A 20,780-nucleotide genomic window follows, 5' to 3' on the forward strand; every position below is an offset into this window, starting at 1 on the left:
GTCTTATGGTATTTATGTGCCATTTAAGAAATAAAAGCAAGGGAGTGTTGGACATGATGGCCCATGTCTGTAATTCTATAATCTCAGTACTAAGACTGAAGCAGAGGACTCGAAAGTTTAGGGTCAGCCTGGGCTGCTCAGTGAATTCCAGGCCATGGTGTACTACATAGCAAGACCATGTCTCAGAAAACAATAAAAAGGAAGAGCAAGAAAAGTAACATGGGTGATACAACTTCTTGCTGTGACTTAAAAAACAAAACAAAACAAAAAGCCAACAAATCCTTGAGATGTAACTACTGCTGACCATGTGAGTTCTCACCGAAAGGGCACACACCATTAAAAGCGGTGTTGCAGCGAGAGTCGGCTTGTTTGGGTTTAGTTTAAATGGTGCATTGCGCCAAGCGCTAAGCGCCAAGGAAGCACTGGGAAGAGTCCAGCTTCATCTTAGATCTTCTTTTCCCTCACCCTCACTGTTGAGCTTTCCTTTTCCTCTTGATTTCCCTGGCTTCCTTTTCCTTTTCTCCCTTCACTCAGCTTGCTTGCTGGCTGGCCTGCCTGCCTGTCTGCCTGTGTGATAATGAATTCTCTGCATGGCTGCAATGATCCCACTGTTAGTTGGCAAGGTCAGGCTTAGCTCATTGACTACAGACGACCAAAAACCTGTTTCTCATACTGTGGTGGTAACCCTGGGTTGCACTGTCCTCAAGCTTACACTAGGTCAGATCAGCAGGCCTGTCTAACTGACAAAATCAGTATGGTTTCTGGCAGGTTTAACACCTCCATTTTGTGGAACTGATTGCTTTTGTTTCTAGCTCTGCTTCTTTTTCTCTCTACCTGGGGCCTCTCTTTGCTGAGAATGTCCTAGAGTTGAAGTAGTTGGGTATTAAAGAATAGCTAGAGGATGGATATAGAAATAAAGTGAAAAGAGAATGGAGAGAGATTGGATGAGAGGTGGCAAAGGAGAGTGCTGCTTTTATTCTGTCCAGTGTGACCATTGGTTGAGGTGCTATTGCCAGCCACTTGGGATAGCCCTGGAGCTACTGTTACTGGGAACTTAATGCTTGGAATATGACTAAAGTTGAACATAACTAACCTAAAAGTTTAAAACTACTCAAAATCTAGTTCTCAACTGCAACAGAGTTTCTCAATGGCCTCTCTATGGCTGAGCAGCAATGTTTTTGGACAGTTTTCTTTCAGCCAGAATTATGTGAATGATGCCAGGGACACAGTTTTCTTTGCTCATGGAATATATAAGAATGCTCAGAGTTGTAGACCTGGCATCAGGCATCACAAAGGAGGATGAAGTTTCTCCCCTTTCAGGGTAGAAGAGTCACCTTTCACCTAGCCAAAAGGCAGTTTTGGAAATTTATGTCAGGAAAGGTTTTGTTCTGTATTTTTAATTTACTGGGCTTTGGATAACCCAGGATGGTAGTTAAGATGCCTTCCTTGGGCAGGGATATGCAAGGCAGTCTTTGCTTCTTGGCCTTCTAAGCAGACTGGGAAAGGGGGGTTCTCTGGTTTTCTCTTTCTCCCCACTTACTAGGACTTGCCTTCTCCCTGAGCCAGGAGAGAGGCTGGGTTGGTGCTCTCCCCTTACTCTGCTCCTACTTACTTAGAACCTCTGGCTGCTGTACGATAGCCCAGGAAAGGGAATGGAAAGAATGGGCTCAAAACAAAACAGAATAATGTAAGGAAGGTAGATTTTCTTCCTTAAAAAGGGAAATCAGAAAGTCTCCAAGAATCGTGTAAGTAAAGACAATGTGTCTCAATGCACTGAGTCCTCTGGTGTCAAAGCAATAAGGAAAAATGAAATGACTTCCTGTGCACATAGTCCAACCTGATGGTGTATGATGTTGCACTTAGCAGCCATGTGGTGGGCATGTGTGACTACTCTGGGTTTCACTTTATTTTCTAGACTTTTTATTCCTCTCAAGTCCAGCATGGATGGGGAAATGTCCCTCGAGCCCCGCAGCTGTGTACTTGTTTGCATTTGTTTCCCATTGAGACTTGTGTTTGTGTCCTGCTTTGAGCTGTACCTTGTCCCGTCCATTGTGAAACTATCCCAGCAGCTGTAATGTACAGTTCCTTCTGAAGCAAGCAACAGCAGCAGCACAATTCTGTGTTTTATAAAGACAACAGTGGCTTATTTCTAAAGTGCCGTCTCTGGGTTTTTTTTTTTTCCCCTACCTGCAAAATAAACTGTTAGGATTAATTACATCTCCAATAGGTTTGAGGGAAAAATAATAGAATGTCGTGCAATAGTACTTCATGGGGTCTCTGTGTATTCTTCATTTCACAAATATGCAAAACTCTGTTAGAAGTATAGTGGGAGAAGGTAGGCACGGTTCAAAACTGATAGAGATAGGGAGTCTTTAAAGTTTCTGGGTAATCATTGATCACGAAGTCTTCCAGTACAAAAGTTGCAAGTAGCTGGCCCAAAGCTGTAGCGGTGGAGATGGAAAGGAAAAGGCAGATTTGAGAAGCAGACTGTAAAATTAGTAGGACACCATGACTGATGGGAGAATCTAGATAGAGCTTATGTTTCTGCTTGGACACGAGTGTACTGAGATATTCTTATCAAAATGGCATCAGCGAGACTACAGAAGGAATATGGTACATCTCCTGATGAATGAATGCTAATTAGCCTGGTACACAAAGAAGAGTTTTCTTTTAGGGTCTTGTTACATGTCCCTGGTGACCGTCAAACTCACGGTCTAACCGCTGTACCTCCTGGGTCCTGGAATTTGAAGCCCACAGCACCATGCCAGCCTTAGAGTTTTGAGGTTCCACTTAGGAATAAAGTTTGTAATAAACACACCCTTAGATTGCTTAGCCAAAATAGGAAACTACTGTTAAAAGCATTGGAGTCAAGGCCAGGCGTTGGTGGTGCACACCTTTAATCCCAGCACTCGGGAGGCAGAGGCAGACGAATCTCCGTGAGTTCGAGGCCAGCCTGGTCTCCAGAGCGAGTGCCAGGATAGGCTCCAAAGCTACACAGAGAAACCTGTCTTGAAAAACAAAAAATAAATAAAATAAAAATAAATAAAAGCACTGGAGTCACAGGGAGTAAAAAAGCCACAGGCATGAGGGAGAGAGCCTAGAAAAAGAAAGCCCTAGAGGAAAGAATGCAGGAATGAGGTGACAGCCAAATCACCACTAGATAAATTGGTAACTTATTTTGGACTGGTTTAACAAAGTAGGAAAAAAATAGACCAGAAAGGGAGTCCCACCCACCCTTGTTCATGTTATCATTCTATTTCCCAACTTGTCTTGAATCTCACAATATAAGTAGCCATTCTTTAGTACTCAAAAATGAGTATTCAGGGAAAATAATAAAACTGACATTAGGCCTTACAAGTTGTCCATCAGATAACACCACAATCACTTTCAAATTCTTGTTCTTAGGACTAAAAAAGAATAAATCCTGATTTTGTCCCTAACCAGTTTCATAGATTGTATGCTGGTACACCAGACAGAACCTAGCTAGCTATACTTTCTGTTAAAACTTGTTTTCTCCGGGGACTGTGAACCCTGAGGAACAGAAACTACATTCTTTTTTTTTTTTTTTTTTTTTTTTTTTTAGATTTTTATTTATTATGTATACAGTCTTGTGCCTGCATGCCAGCAGAGGGCACCAAATTTCATTCAAGGTGGTTGTGAGCCACCATATGGTTGCTGGGAATTGAACTCAGGACCTCTGGAAGAACAGTCAGTGCTCTTAACCGCTGAGCCATCTCTCCAGCCCCAGAAACTGCATTCTATTCTGTCATCGTTGGGCAAGATACCAGGAAAGTTATATTTGAGAATGAGTGGAGTGAGCCAGAGGTCATGAGTATGGAGGGGGCAATCAAATGATGACCCTGAGATGGCTGTGGTGGTGCACATCTCTAACCCCAGCATTCAGGAGGCTCAAGACCAGCGTGCTCTACATGGTGAAGTCCAGTCAGAGCTACATAGTAAGACCCTGCCTCAAAAAAAAAAAAAAAAAAAATACCGCACAGGATGTAGTCAACAATCCTGATATTTTGATAAGCTGATATGTAATGTTCCTGCATCTTCAGGTGGGCAGAGTAGGAAAAGACCTCTTAGTGTCAGAGTGTTATCTTTTCAAACACCTTCAACTGCAGATGTCCCTTGGCTTTGTACCTTAGGTTGATGGCATAGTTGTCAAGATTGTAAGGTCTGACATCTTCCCTGGTACTACTAGAGCATTGTCATTTCTCAACACTGGGAAAGATCTGGCAGAGAGCCCAGTGAGGAATCACCATTGGCAGACAGTGTACATATAATATGTCTAACAGTCCTCTGGAGGCCAAGTGCTATGGCTTTGCAAATCATAACACTAAGCCTGTGGTTAGCACCTGTCAGGTTCCTGTGGGATATAGACACCGTGACCCTTTCTACAGCAAAGCTTAAAGGCTGGTTGAACTTGAACAACATGTTCCTGTTGAAATAAGAAATTTTGACCATGAGGAAGACATAAGGGTGCTTGGGGGGTTTGTTTTGGTTTTTTGTTTTTCTATTTTGAAAGACTTAACGGTTTGGAAGTTGGTTGCTTCTTAAACTTTCATGAGCTGGTTGGTCCTAGAGTCCCAAGTTTTGATTAAAGGCTTTTTTGGTGTATCTCTAGATACGCTTTTTAAAGGACTGGTTCAGCAGCTTTCCCTCCTCTTTATTAGCCAAATTTATGATGTAGCATACACCCTGAGGCGAAGTAAGGATGGACATTGTGGATATCTCTTGTCTTAGACTCTAGAATCTTATGACAGAGTATGGAGGTTAAAGTTGCAGTGAAAAAAAAAAAGTTCTTAGGAGTTCTAAACCTCAACCATAATTCCCTAGGCTGCTGTCTTTATTACTTCAATATTTGAGGTTTCATTTGTTTGTTTTGAGACACGGTTTCTCTGTGTAGCCCTGGCTGTCCTGGAACTCACTCTGTGTACACCAGGCTGGCCTTGAACTCAGATCTACTGCCTCTGTCGGAAGGGATTAAAGGTGTGTGCCACCACTGTTCAGCTTATTTCAATAATGTTGAATTAGAATATTAAATTGTTCCTCATTTCCCAGGCATTCTTTTGGCTGTAGCCTGAGGAAGGCTTATAAACTTGGGAAGATACACAGAGGACATGAAAAAAGCAATCCTTAAAGGCAGCAATGTCAGGAGGGAGCAGCAGCTGAAAAATTGGGGGTGTATCTGGAAGTTCTTGATTTATGACCAGCAACAGCTGCCCCTAGGAAACAACAAGGCTTTTCAAGCCTCTGTGGCTAACCAATTAGGAACCTGCTGTCAACTTGTTCTGAACTACAGCAGCCACTCTATGATCTGGCAGTATTTTTAGGGGTTGTTCTATAGAGCCCTCTGGAACTCTTATCTTCCAAAGGAAGGCAGCTTTTTTCTTAAGAGAGGAAAATAGAGCCAGTGAGGTCTGGGAAAAGGTCTTTGGACTGCAAATGGAGGGCCTTGGCCACTTTGAAATACTTGACAAATGTTTTGTACAGTATTTTGTATCTGCATCTTCATAATAATCATGTCCATCAGTTGCATATAACAAAATTGTGACTGAATTACTTAGATAAGGAAAATATCTTCACATGACAGGGAGTTCTGATTTAGGTTGGTTAGTTAAGTGGCTACGTAACACCAAAGAACATGGTTGCATTTTATTTATTTTTGCTCTGCTATCCTGTGTGTTATCGGTTCATATAATGGTCTCAGGATAGCTACTGTAATTCCAGGAAGGAAATGATGACAAAACAATTTCTAACAGAAGTTAGTAGGACTTATTTCCCCACCCCTGTCAAGTGTTCATTCTAAAACAAGGAAGTCTTCCTCTGGATGCCCTATCAATTCAGGCTTCATGTATTTTCTCATGCCACTAGCAAAGCAAAAATGAGCCCTTATAGGAGTTAAATAGGAGTTAGCCATTGTATCATAAGGATTAGGAAGGTTAGTTAGGTCTAACAAGAAAGAATCAGGTAAGGACTACTGGGTGGATACCCTGTCTTATGGTGAGTAGCAAAGAGCCTTCAGTCTAGGCTCTGGGTGTTCCTAAAGCCTGTTTTATATTGTGTTTGCTGCAAGTGCCAAGTCATTATTGCAGAAACTGCTGGTAGAGGCTGTCGTTTTTTCTAGTTCTTCTTATCTAACACAGGAAGTAGAGTATAGACGCACTAAGGTATTAGAATAGTGGTAGTTGGGAAGAAAGTGAGCATTCTTAGTCCCCGAGCCATTGGTAAGCCTGAGGTCTTCCTACATATTAAAGCAGGTAGTTGGGTACTCTATCCTTTAAGTGCACTGAGTATTTGGTATTTCATTGTGCTTTGCTTTGGCGTCTGTCATGTATCCATATACCTATTTGCTATCCTGATATCATTAAGTTGTTCATATATTTTACTCATTTTAAATTTGTATTGTTTGTCTCGGGCTATAAAAGCTTATAAAATTCAAGTTCTTTATTGGAGATATGTATGTGCATATATGTGTGTGTATTCATATATATATACATATATATATGTATATATATATATATCAATTAATTTTTCCTAATCCATGGCTTGCCTTTCACTTTGGATAGGAAAAGTTTTTCGTTTTTATGTTCAATTTATTGATTTAAGGTTAAATTTATTGCCTTTTTTACTTTTCTAGTTAATGCTTTTTGTATAGTATTTAAAGAAATTTTCATTGTCTGATGGCTGCTGAGGTGCTCAGGGGGCACAGACATCTCTGCATCTGAGATTTTGTATTTTGTAGTTCTCCTTCTGAGAACAATCAGTGCTATCAGGAATAAAGCCAGGGTTTTAGCCTGCTTCTTGAACCCTGTCCTTGAGTTCCATCCATCCGTCCATCCATCCATTCATCCAGTTATTTAATGTGCTCTTCTTTTTTTAAAAAAACTGATTGTGTTCTTACAGGATAGCAGTAAGCATTGTTGTAGGCACTGAAGCTGTGGCAGTTAACAAGATACACAAACCTTTGTGACCTTTGGAAGTATGTTACCTCAAAACAGTATTTGGTCAGGGGAAAACCTCATATACTTTTGTATTGGCAAGAACCTCCAAGACCTTTTCACCTCCCTGCTTTAAATTTTAATTCATGAGCCTTTCACATGGGCTTACTCTAAAGAGGTGTGGTTCTGCATAGCAGAAGAAGGCAAGAACACATCAGAGACATTTGTTAGATTTTATTGAATCTTAGGGCCCAGATCTTGTTTAAGTGTTCAAAAAGACACTACCTTGGGGCTGAAGAGGTGGATCAGTGGTCAAGGTCATGGGCTGCTCTTCCAAAAGACCCAGGTTCTATTACCAGCACCCACATGGCTGCTCACAACTGACTAACTCTAGTCTGACACCCTCTCCTGGCCTCCGTGAGCACCACACACACACCGATAGAGTTATATGCAGACCAAACATCTGTACACATCCAAAATAAAACAAAACCACTCATTTTGTGACCACACTGTGTTTTCTAGAAGAAGCTAGGTAAGCTTGCATTCATTTAAGGAAGTAGTCACAGAATCAAGAGATGAGGGTATAATAGGCCCTTGCACAAATTTGGGATTCACTCTTCAGGCTTTGATCATGCCATCAAGCTCTGGATTGACTTTTAAGATGTGCCGATGGATCTAGTGATTTGATATTTTAAACATTTGGAAGGTCATTTTCAGTCAACAGGAAGAAGAAAGTGAGATGGGGCTTGGAGTCCCCACCATTTATTGTATAGTAAGCATGTCCATTAAGTGCATCAAAATTGTCAGCATGTAAATATTTTTGTTATTAACATTTGGGAGAGTTTCTTCTGAGCTTTCTGTGCACTATACATGTCGATCTTTCTGATGAGGGAACTGAAGCCCAAAGAGATAAAGTGGCTGATCCAAAAGTCCATATAACCGGGAGGGAAAGGATCCTGAAAATAACGTTTCTTTTTAAAATGTTATATATGCATATTTAAAGTTAAAACATCACTGGTTAATTGGGACACAGGGAAAATAATGAGTCACTGCTAAGCCTGCATAAAATAGTATCTGTTTTCACTAAGCTAAGTAATTTTAAAAGGATGGTCTGCTTGCATGTGCTGGATCTGGCCTCCGATTCTGATGGGTTGGAGGCAGGTCAAAAAGTAGTCCACATCCTACAGATCGGGTAGACCAGTGTCCAGGAAAGGCCACCGGAGATGACTTAAGTGAAAGTTTGGCATGGGATGGGAAAGGGAGAATTCCTGGCCAAGGGAACCCAAAGGCTCCAATTCAGCAGAAAAGCACCTGACCAGGTCGGGGGAGCTGGAAGTGGACCAGCTTAGTCTAATACAGTCTTGAGGGGTCCAGAGGGAAAAGGCCTTGGCTCCTTAGCCAGGTGCTTTAACGCCAGAAGGGAGTTTATGTTCTTCAAGGGGATTAGGAGAGTGTTTAAACACAGAAATGATTCCTTCTTGTACTCTATGTAATGTCCTGTTTCTTAGTCTTCTGTTTTAAAACTACATTGAATTTATTTTAACCATCTTTAAAAAAAAAAAAGTTGTCAAAGCAACCTCGGGTACTTAGCGAAATCTCTTGTGGTTACCGCCTAGTACTTGTGCTCAGAGCGGGCGTGGCAGGCGGAGCTAGGAGGGAGGATGTCCTTGGATGGTCATCTGTCATTCTCAGGTAGAACTGTCCCTCAGGTAAGCTCCTCGGGGCTGGCAGTGACGTCGCCTCAGGCAGCGGCCCCGACCGGTCCCCGCCTGGAAGGCTGTCACGGGGGAGGCTGGCCTCTGGCTCGGGATTGTCACCGTCAGGCACAGCGGGTGCTGGGCGGCCGCGCTCTCACGGCTCCGCCCCGGCCTGTCACCCGCTCGCTCACCCTCCCACACCTCCCCAGAGTCCTCCATGCGCTGGCCAGGCCGGCTCGGACGTTGTCACCGCACAGATCCGGCTCCAGGCGAGTTGCGGACCCCGCGAGCGGGGCACGGTCCGGGGAGCGGAACTGACGCGGGCGGGCTTCCGGGGGCAACCCGGGAGAGCGAGCAACGGCGGTGGCCGGCGGTTTGGGGAGCTGTGCACGCGTCAGCAACCGTGTGCGACGCAAGTTCCGGACCGGGCTTCAGCGTCCTCGCCTCACGCCTCTCTCTGTTCTCGCCTAGCTGCGGGCTGTCTCCCGACAGTGGCTCTTCTGCCCTGAGCTTTCGCAGGGCGCCCCTTCCTCGCCTCAGTGGCCGCACCGTTCTCTCGTGAAGCACTGCCCCCAGCTCCATGAATGGAAATCGGCTCCGCAGGTAAGTCGGGGCTGCCGGACGGGGCAGGTAGGGTCGTCACCCAACGGTCGTCCCCCGAGCATCCTTGCGCCTTCATTAAGGGAGCCGTTGGTTTTCGGGCCCAACGCCGCTGGCTTCTCCACAGCACCGCAGCTACCCTCCCGGGGCCACTGAGTTGGCAAAACTACCAGGAGGGTTTAAGTTTGGGTTTATCTAGGCGATGTCATCCCCCTGGAGTGCTTCTTCTCCCCTGAGGATACAGAGGAGTTTGCCCTTGCTTTTGTAATTCCATTTGGAAACGTCAAGGCAGCGCTTATCCCTTAGCCGGGTCGCGCGTCCCATGTAGGCTGGATAGTCAGTCCCCTTTTCTACCTCTTAAAGTAGTCTGAAGGTATTCTGAGATCACCGATGGGCTTAAGTTTAAGTCAGATGCAGGACGGCATTGCTTGCATCCCCAGACTCACTCTGTCTGTGGCAGTGTGGTATGTAGTTTTCCGAGGAGCTTGGCGAGGTCCTCTCGGTCTGGATCACCACTTATGTGAGAAGGTAGATCTTCAGAATGTTGGCACTGTTTCCCCCGATTTTCTGTTCCCTACGGCAGCAGTTGTCCACATACCTGGAAATCTGGGGTGTAGGAAAACGGTTTTGTCTCTGGAGAGAAAAATGGCAGCCTTGAGAAAGGAAGCCAGCCTGGACAGTACTTGTCCTAAGAAAGAAAGAGAGGAGAGAGAGAGAGAGAGAGAGAGAGAGAGAGAGAGAGACGAGAGAGAGAGAGAGAGAGAGAGAGAGAGAGAGAGAGGGAAAGAAAGAAAGAAAGGTCAGCGATTCTGAAGTAACTGATAAAGCAACAAGAAATAGGTGTTACATAACGGTTTGCTTACCAAGTAATCACCCTTGTTCCCTAAATTTGAAAGTTCTCTTCATCCACAAGATCAGTAATGGTATAGTTTCTATAATATTTGGGGGGATTGCCTTGTTATTATTGTATAACAAATCCCTGAATTTCATATCTTCCCTTGCCAATTTGAAAGTCCCCAAATATGTAATGTAAACTAATGTAAAAAAAAACAAACTAGTGACATAATTGTCAAAATGGATACAAAAAGGCATTTTCTGGATTACATGGAATCTCTTTCTACTCTGTTTCTACCATTTTTCCCTTTATGTTCCATTTTTTCTCTTCTCTCTTTCTTTCTTTCTTTTTTTTTTTTTTTTTTTTTTTTTTTTTTTTTTTTTTTTTTTTTGGTTTTTCGAGACAGGGTTTCTCTGTGGCTTTGGGGGCTGTCCTGGAATTAGCTCTTGTAGACCAGGCTGATCTCGAACCCACAGAGATCCGCCTGCCTCTGCCTCCCGAGTGCTGGGATTAAAGGCATGTGCCACCAATGCCCGGCTTCTCTTCTCCATATTTTTCTAAAAAGCAAAATTTGTCTAGACTGAAGTTTTAGACTCTTATTATCAATTTGTGTATTTCCATTGTCTTTTCTTTGTTCTTAAATTTTACATTTTATTTGTACTTTTCTTACTTTATAAGATATCTGATTATTTCCAGAGATCTGACTTTTACATAACTACTCTATTGTTAAGCCTGAAAAACCAAATATGAAATTAAATATTTTGTTAATCATCTACCTAAAACTTTTGAAGATATCTCCCCCTAATGAGGTATTCCCCCTTTAGGTTTTTCATGTGAAAATACGATCTAGAAAGTACTTGTGATATCAGACCACCTAGTCAGCTGATACAGTTAGCAAAGCCTGGTTCAGAAAATCAATTTTACCTTTTCCTTTGGGGTGTTCTTCTGATAGAATATAGAACAATTGATGAGTCTTCACATAAGGGTAGATATAGTTAACTAGCATGGCATAGTGGCTCACACTTTGGTCCCAGCACTCAGGAGGCAGAGATGGTTCAATCTCTTTGAGTTGGAGGCCAGCCTGGTCTACATAAAGAGTTCCAGGCTAGCCGGGGCTACATAATGAGACCCTGTCTCAAACAAACAAACTAACTAAAATTAAAACAAAACAGTTTATCAACCATGCTTGGTCATCTTGAAACATAAAAGTCATTCTTCAATAAGGTTTATGCATGATTGACTGTTGTCTGGCATCAGGAGCAAGACTGTTACCATCAAAAATGGTTCTTTGGGCTAGTCATTGTGGCACATGTCTTTAACCCCACTACTTGGAAGGCAGAGGCAGAGGCAGGCGGTTCTTTGTGAATTCAATATCAGCCTGGTCTACAGAGTGAGTTCCAGAACAGGCTCCAAAGCTATACAGAGAAACTCTGTCTCAACAAAACAAAACAAAACAAAACAATTAGATATTCTTTAATAGTCTGTTAGGTTAGTACTGAAACTTTTGGTTCTCAAATTCTGTTTTTCTTTTGTATGGAGATTCTCAGGAATCATTTACCGACAGATTGTTTATTATGTGGATACACAGAAATCTTAATTTTATTTAGTGCAATAGAGGACATTAAATACAAGTATAATAATTTTATGATGGCGCATTCCTCACTAAAAATATTTATCCTTCCTTTCTTATTCACCTGAAATATTACAAGGGTTTTATTTTATTTTTGAGACTAGGTTTCATTGTGTAGTTTAAAGATGTGTGCCACCCTGCCTAGCTTTGTAAGGGATTTTTTCAGTGTTTTCTTATACAGCCCACTAATTTAGTTCCATCTGTCTTAGGGTTTGTATTGGTATAAAGAGACACTATAACCTTTTTGTTGGTTTATTTTTGTTTTTGTATTTTCGAGACAGGGTCTCTCTATGTAGATCTGCCTGTCCTGGAACTCACTCTGTATACTAGGCTGGCCTCAAACTCACAGAGATCCACCTGCCTTAGCCTCCTGAGTGCTGGGATTAAAGGTGTGTGCCACCACTGCCTGACTAAAACAAATACTCTTAAAAGCTGAATCATTTCTCCATCCCAAAGATTTTGGCAGCTCTTAAAAAGAAACGAGTTGGGTTACCAGGGAAACTCGTACAAACAAAAACATTTAATTGGGGCTGGCTTACAGTTTCAGAGGTTTAGTCCATTATTGTCATGGTGGCACACAGTCAGACATGGTGCTGGAGAGGTAGCTAAGAGTTCTACATCTTGATCAATAGGTAGCAGGAAAAGAACTGAGACACTGGGCCTGGCTTGAACATTTGAGACCTCAAAGTCTGTCCCCAGTGACACACTTCCTCCAACAAGGCCACACCTCCCAATAGTACCAGTCCCTATGAACCTCTGGGGCCATTTTCATTCAAACTACCATACCGTCTTAACATTGATTTGACCAAAAAATGGACAAATTCATTTTTTGAAGTAATAATTTAGGCTTCTTGCCTTGATCCCTGAAGGGTACTTCTGATGAAACTGTTTTTCTGGTCTAATTAAAATTGAGCTGAATTTCTAGTCTAAAACAATTGTGCTTTGTTTTCAAATAAAATGAGAATAGGAAAATCAGGAAATGTTTATTTAAATGCTATTTATTTTTTGAAATCTAGTACTCTAGTTTATAATTTTAGGTGAAGTCCACCTGTTGTTCAGAAAGGAATTACACTTAAATGTAAGTATTCCCTAGTAACTTATGGGAAGACAGGGAGTTTCAGTTATGGATTGCTTTCCTAGCACACTCTAGCATTGAAGAGGAAGATGCTTATGGAGGGAAAACATTTATCATAAGTTACTAATATGTAAGTTGATTTTTCATCCGATCTTGCAAAAAGGGGAAGATCTTGTTAAACTTCTTTTTAAGAGTTATTTACTTTTACCATGTATTTGACTTCATGTATGTATTTTGTATACCATGTGTGTGCCTGGTGCTCACAGAATCCAGAAGAGGGAATTGAAACCCTCTGGAACTGGAGTTACAGAGTGTAGTGAGCAGCCATTTGTGGGTGCTGGGAACTGAACCTGGGTCCTTTGCAAAAGCAGGAAGTTCTCTAACTGTTGAGCTATCTCTCCAGCCTCCTTAAGTTAAACTTTTACTTCCTCTCTGAACATAATTGTCCCAGAGCCCTTGTATTTCTTTATTAATAACTTTTTTTGAGTCAGTTGGAAGCCAGCAAGATGGCTGGCTCAGTAGGTAAAGGCAAAAGAACTTGTTGTCCCATCAATACAGACATTCAAGGATACAGGCATGTGGGTGTACATGCAACAAAATAGTAAGTAAGTGAATAAATGAATAGACAAAGTGCAGGAAAAACAAAACTCATTTGACATTAAATTGGAAAAGGAAAGCTGATGTAAAGGAAGCTAGAACTAAATCAAGAATGAGACTCGTTCTGTCATCTCAGCACTCTGGAAGGCTGAGCAAGGAGAATTGTGACTAAAGCCAGCCTGGGATACGTAGTGAGACCTTGTCTCAAAATTTTTCTTTTAAAGAAATCATAGGTTTGTATTATGAAAAATGGTTGATTGTATTTTAACATTTTCAAATATGAATATAATGGTCTTTGATTATAATCACCCCCTTTTTCCTCTTAAAGAAATAATGTAGGGCCCAGTATGGTGAAAACCCAGCCCAGGGAGGATAAAGGAAGGCTCTCTAAGATTATGACAGCCTAGTCTGCACCGTAAGTTTCAGGTCAGCCAGGACTATATAATGAGACCCTGTGTCAAAAACTTTCAAGATTTCAAAGAACAGATGAAAACAAAGCAAAACAAATTTAACCTTAAAATGTGGTTTTATAAACATAATGAAGATATTTAAAAGCAACCACAAATCTGTCATTATGATAAACCAATTTTTATTTTAAAAATCAAATTAGAGGGGCTGGAGAGATGGCTCAGAGGTTAAGAGCACTGGGTGTTCTTCCAGAGGTCCTGAGTTCAATTCCCAGCAACCACCTGGTGACTCACAAGTATCCGTTATGAGATCTGATGCCCTTTTCTGGTGTGTAGATATACATAGAAGCAGAATGTTGTACACACAATAAATAAATAAATAAATAAATAAATAAAATTAGAAACTAGTCAACTATAACAAAGCTGCTGTGAAAAACAGCTAAAATGAATAAAAATATAAGTAGATGCTATTTTCTTTTATTCTTTGGGCAGATTTTGCCTAAATAGTTGGTATTAATATATATTAGCTATGTTTTTCATTGGGAGCACTGCATTGGTTTGGGTCTGTAGGCCTGGCCCAACAGTATGCAAAGAGGCCTGGGGCCCTGTAAAGGGAACAAATAGTTCCTGGAAGAGTTCGCTCTTGTATATGGAAAAACCCTAGCTCAGAGGAAATTCTTTCCACATTGTCTTTTGGATGTTGGATTCCAGTTGAAAATTATTTTACTTTACAATATAGATCTCTAGTTTTATTTGGTTTCTAAATTTTTAAAATACTTACTCTACCTGAAAGAGGGACTGGTCAGTGTTTTTGCTAATCTAAACGAAACATACTTTTACAGCACTTAAGCCTTAAAAGGTAGTTTGTTTTAAATAGTTAATGTATAAGATAAAAAAGCTCAAAGTGATAGTTCTGTTTTCAGGGAAGTAAAACTAAAAAGAATTTATTTGCAACTGACTTTTTTCCTAGATCTGTTTAGTCTAAGAGTGTTGGATGAACAGCACTTACCAGGCATTCCTACTTTCTAATTCAGTATCTGGGATACTCAGAGACCCTCATTCTTGGATCATTAACAGAACAGATGTGAGAAAGAATATTGTGTGTTTTCCAACCATAATGATTATGCTGTTAAGATATATGAACAGCCTTTCTGTATTTGGAGTTTCTGTGGTTTTCTGCATTATCTGTGTTAATATTAATGACGTTCTTTGGCTAGCCAATGCAAAAAAAAAAAAAAAAAAAAAAAAAAAAGAAAGAAAAGAAAAGAAAATCCAACAAAACAAAGCTATTGAGTCACACAATTCACACAATTAATGCTTTCTCTTATATTATAAATGTGGAGTTTTGTAGTTTGATTAGCCAACTGTTAAAATGTATGAAAAGATAAATAGGTGCTGCTTCCTTTTATTCTTTGGGCATAGTTCACTTAAAAAGTTGGAATTGATATATGATAGTTTATTTTTATATGTAATATATTAGTTTATGTTGCGTTTGTGATTTGGTTCACAGCTTTGTCTGGGATATCAGTTTAGTGAAATAATCTGGAAGTGTTGATTTTATACCAGACACTTATTTTATGTATTTCATAATTGTCAAATTCTTGGGAAATCAGAAGGTATTTATAGAATATAAACATGAATAAATGAGACATTTTTAGATTTTTCTCATTTTCTCATTTCTTTTAAGAAAATATGCAAAAATATTTCACAATAAATGTATATACTATTTTTATTTAATACTATTTTTGATACTCTATTTTAGTTGACTTCTTTTCTTTTCTTTTCTTTTTTCTTTTTTTGGTTTTTCGAGACAAAAAAAAAACCCTCATGCTTTGGAGGTTGTCTTGGAACTCGCTCTGTAGACCAGGCTGGCCTCGAACTCACAGAGATCCGTCTGCCTCTGCCTCCCGAGTGGTGGGATTAAAGGCATGAGCCACCAACGCCTGGCCTCTAGTTGATTTCTAAATCTTCTAACAGCATAAGTTACACATAATATTTATTTGAATTTTAAAATAGTTAATGAATAGATTGCAAAATGAGCTACTTAATGTTTGTTCTTAATTTTTTCAAGGGTGATAATTCCATAAAAGATTCTTCCCTATATTAACATGTGAGGCAGTTAACCCTTAACAGGTTTAATATTGTATAAGAGATTATTTAGGTATAGGGAATATGACTATAACTGCTGTCTGTTTTGAGGAGTTTATGAATAAATAAATAGAATTTGAAATTAGCAAATAGGAGCTTACTAGAAGTTCCATACTAGTGTGTACTAGTTACTCATATGTGCTCAAAGGTATAAAATCACAGGCACTGCATTATGTTAAATTTGGAGATGAATTTAATACATTTACTTTTCCAAAACAAATACTTTTTTCACTATAGAATAATAAGTACATAGTGATTGTTTTTAAAAGTATGAATGGATGTGAAAATAATATCCTAACCTCCACATAAAACTATTAGTCCTCGTGGTGGTGAATGCCTGTAATCTTTGGAACTAGCTTTTGTAGACCAGGCTAGTCTCGAACTCACAGAGATCCATCTGCCTCTGCCTCCCAAGTGCTGGGACTAAAGGTGTGCGCTACACCACCTGGCTGAATGCCTGCAATCTTAACACATTAAGTGGCTAAAGCTGGAGGATCTCCAATTCAAAGCAAGTATAGGGAGACTTGCCTTTAAAAAAAAGTCTGCCTGTCTGTCTAGCATATTATTTTTTAGCCAGCCTTTCTTCTAAATCATGTATCATTAATATTCCCATCATGTCATTATTTACATCTATGTGTCAGTAATGGTAACTTTTATGGGTATATATACTAATTTTTTCTATATGTTATCTAATCAGTCTTATAGGTGGTAGTTTAGATTTTTTACAGTTTTTTTTATTATGAAAGAAACTTTGATAAGTATCTTAGTACATACTACATAGATTTTGGGTACTAGTTCAGTGCTGCCTTTTGTATAAATTCCTAGATGTAAAATAGGTAAAGCAAGTAGCCTATGAATATTATAGAAAAATTTGAGGACTGGAGAGATGGCTAAGTGGATAAGTCCTCTGCTTTTCCAGAGGACCTGGGTTTGATTCCTAGCACCCATGTGAAAGTTCACAATTGTTGCTGGATTTTCTTTGTCCTGCCAGGTCTGGCAGCTACCTCAACCCAAAATAAAGCACACAGACACTATGATAATTATAAAACTGTTGGCCAAATGGCTAGGGCTTCTTACTGGCTAGCTCTCTCTTAATTATTAACCCATTTCTATAAATCTATGTGGTCTTATCTTACCGGAGAAGGGTCCCTGGACCCCTTACTCCTTTGGCAGCTATATGTTGTCTCTTTTGGCGGTTTTCTCTGCCTATCTTTCCCAGAATTCTCCTTGTCTCCTAGTCCTGCCTATCTCCCTGCCTCTGTTGGCCACAGTGTTTTATTCATCAACCAATAAGAGAAACATATATAAAGAAGGACACCCCCCATCACACAATAGTCTGTAATTTCAGTCTCATGGGATCCAACTCCCACTTTTGGCCTTCCCAAGCACTGCATGTACATGGTGGACAGGCAAAATGCCCATACACATAAAATAAAAATGAAAAAAAATGAGTAAAAAAATCTATAAATGTATAGATTTGGAATTCTATAGAATTATAGTAGACTTAGAGTGATAAGTCATTAAGAAGTCATAGTTAGGGCTGGTGTGATAGCACACACCTTTAATTCCAGCATTTAAAGGCTTTATTGGAGTCAGGTGTGGGTGACTTCATCCCAGCACTTGGGAGGCAAATGCAGGCAGATCTCTGAGTTTGAGGCCAACCTGATCTACAAAGTGAGTTCCAAGACAGTCAGGACTATTACATAGAGAAACCCTGTCTTAAGCAAGCAAGAAAGGAAGGAAGGAGAGAAAGAAATAGAGAGAAGAAAGGAAGAAAGGAAGGAAGGAAAGAAAGAAAGAAAAAGAGAGAAAGGTAAATAAACTGACAGAACTGTTTTGTCCATTAGTTACTGTAGAATTTTGTTAGTTACTTAATCAAGAAACAAAATTTTGGTTTTTGTCAGATTGAATTAAAAGCACGAGGAGAAAATGTTGTGGGGGGGGGAATGTGACAAATTATGAAAAGAATGGATTTTAGAGACAAGATTCTGGTTCTTTTTTCTTTTTTTCAAGACAGAGTTTCTCTGTGCAGCCCTGGCTGTCCCAGAACTTGCTTTGTAGACCAGGCTGGCCTCAAACTCAGAGATTACCTCAGCTTTAAGTGCTGGAATTAAAGATGTGTGTCACCACACCGGATCTAACTGTGACTTCTTAATGACTTATCACTAGAGAGTCAATTGTAACAAAGGTGCAGGGCATTAACATTCCAAGGTAGACTTTGAATATGTTGACAGATGTCGTATGGGAAATCTCTAAAGTTCCATCAGTTTTGTTATGAGCCTAAAACGGATTTAAAAAATAAAGTCTACTAAAAGAGCTAAACTTTGGACTCTATTCCTTACTTGAGCAAATAGGATAATAAAAAGATTAAGAATAAGAAGGAAATGGCCTTTCTCTCTTCCTGTTCTTTAATACATTTTATCATAGAAAATTTAGGATAAATATAAACTCCCACATACCTACCACCCAAACCTATATAAACTTCAACCTATGTTTAATTATATCCTTTCTAATTTTCCTGCCTCTGTATTTTTACAAATTTTATTTATTTATTTGCATATGGAGCTGGGATTATAGGCAGTTGTGGGTCCTGAACTGGAATCCTCTTCAAGAGCAGTCTGTCTTTCTTAATAGCTTACTTAGCCATCTCTCCAGCCCATGTTTTTGCTAGTTTTTTTTTCTCGTATTTACTTGTTTGTTTTCATATGTGTGGATATTTTGCCTTCATGTGGGTGCACCAAGTGTGTGCCAGAGCCTTCAGAGGCCAGAAGAGGGCGTCAGATCCCCTGGAACAGGAGTTGCAGAGGTGCAGAGGCTAGTGAACTGCCATATGGGTGCTGGGAAACCAAACCTGGTTCCCCTGGAAGAGCAGCTACCTCTTAACCATTGAGCCACCTCTCCAACTTTTTTCTGCTAGTATTTTCAGAACCACTGCCCTGTTTGCCAGAGCAACTGTACTGTGCCATTTTATATTTTTACCTGCAGAGAACAGTTGGGATTTGAGATACTATTGTGTGTGGTGATAGATTGCCTGAAGTATCAGAATGCAAAGCCAGCCACAGTAGTTAGCTATAGGCACTAGGTGGCGGTGGTACACACCTTTAATCCAAGGACTCAGGAGACAGAGGTAGACTTATCTCTGTTAGTTCAAGGCCACACTGAGCTACATGAAATTGATCCAGTCCAAAAGACACAGCTAGGGAACATGCTGAATAACTATGTATCCCATTGCTCTGATGGAAAAACTGTTTTCTGAAATAGGACATAGGTGCCTTTATACAATCTAATGACGGTGGGCAATGAGACCCATTACTTAGTCACACTGCTAATAGTGTTCTTTACTGGGCTTTGATTGAAAGCTTTGCTACACTGTAAAACTTCTCAATGGAGATCTCAGCACTTGGGATCCCATGCCTTTAATTTAGGATTTGAGAGGTATAAATGGAAGAAGCAAAGGGTCTCATGAGAGAATTTGTCTCCAGCCACGTTGAGGAGAGGCAATAGTCTGGGATTGCAGCTTAGTGGAGACAGGATTTCCATTTCAGCCTGAAGTAGAAATAAGAGCTAGTGGCCAGCTGCTTTGCTTTTCTAATCTTCATCTTGAACCCCAATATCAGTCTCTTGAGTTTTTGTTTTCCATGTTACAACTGTGTGTCAGCAAATTGTGTTTCCCTAGCAATTTACCTGTTTCATCACTCTGTCAGATTTGTTGTCATAGTTATAGTATCTTCTAGTGATTCCTTAAAAAAAATCTGGCATTGATCTTTTTCTTCACTTAAAATAAAATCAGTGTTGCTTGGAACTTTCAATAAGTCAGTGAAATGATTCAGTGAGTCAAAGTGCTTGATGACAAGCCAGAAGTGCTCAGTGCAATCCCTGGGACCACATAGTGGAGAAGACAGCTGACTCCTTCCAAGTTGTCCACTGACTTCACATGCTTGTCCTTACACTTTCTCACATGCTATATAAATTAATACATACTAAATAAATACAGTAAATTTAAAAAGAAACTGTCGGTTGATTTTTCAGATGACTCATTTTTTTTTCATTTTGTTATCTGATCACTATTATTATAGATCAATTTCCCACCTTTTTCTGTCATTTTGTTTTGTTGTTTTGTTTTTTTGAGACAAGTTCTTATGTAAACCAAGCTAGCTAGCTTCCTAATTCACTGTGTACTCCAAGCTGATCATGAACTACTACTTCTGTTTCTACTTCCTAAGTGTTGGAATTTCAGTCATACTCCACCCAGCTACCCTACATTTTAGTGTGTATGTTATGTTGATGTGTATATGTGCATATGTGCAAGTTAAGTGTGTGGAGGCCAATAGTTGATGTCAGAAAGTTTTTTTCTCAGTCTCTTCTCTACCTTATTAATATCTCTCTATCTATCTATCTATCTATCTATCTATCTATCTATCTATCTATCTATTTTGAGGCAGGGTTTCTCTCTGTAGCCTTGGCTGACCTGGAACTCACTCGGTAGTCCACACTGGCCTCAAACTCACAGAGATCTGCCTGCCTCTGCCTCTGCCTCCTGAATGCTGGGATTAAATGATATAATATCAACAGTACTCTTAGCCATCTCTCCAGCCCCTCCACCTTATTTTTTGAGACAGGTTTTCACTGTGCCTGAATCTCAAGGTTTCATCTGGACTATCTGGTCCTGGGGGCCTCCTGCTTCTGCCTCCAATGCAGTGGCCAAGCACACCAGCTTCTACATTTCGTTTCCTCAAAGCAAACGAAGTTCCTCATGCTTACACAGCAAATACTTTATCCACTGAGCCGTCTCCCTAGTACAGGGTTTTTCTGTAGCTTTGGAGCCTGTCCTGGAACTTGCTCTG

General features: G+C 40.3%; 1 protein-coding gene across 1 annotated transcript in view; it reads left to right on the top strand.

Annotated features, from left to right (window-relative positions):
- Positions 1–9,040: 9,040 nt before the first annotated feature.
- The window catches only part of LOC100769090 (protein argonaute-3), a 103,006-nt gene continuing 91,266 nt past the window's right edge, over positions 9,041–20,780 (top strand). The window contains exon 1 of the mRNA XM_027399283.2: positions 9,041–9,247. Coding sequence (XP_027255084.1) covers positions 9,229–9,247 — 19 coding nt within the window. The 5' untranslated portion in view covers positions 9,041–9,228. The remainder of the gene's footprint in view (positions 9,248–20,780) is intronic.

Source organism: Cricetulus griseus, chromosome 2 (genome assembly GCF_003668045.3).
Source record: "Cricetulus griseus strain 17A/GY chromosome 2, alternate assembly CriGri-PICRH-1.0, whole genome shotgun sequence".
Lineage (NCBI taxonomy): Eukaryota > Metazoa > Chordata > Mammalia > Rodentia > Cricetidae > Cricetulus > Cricetulus griseus.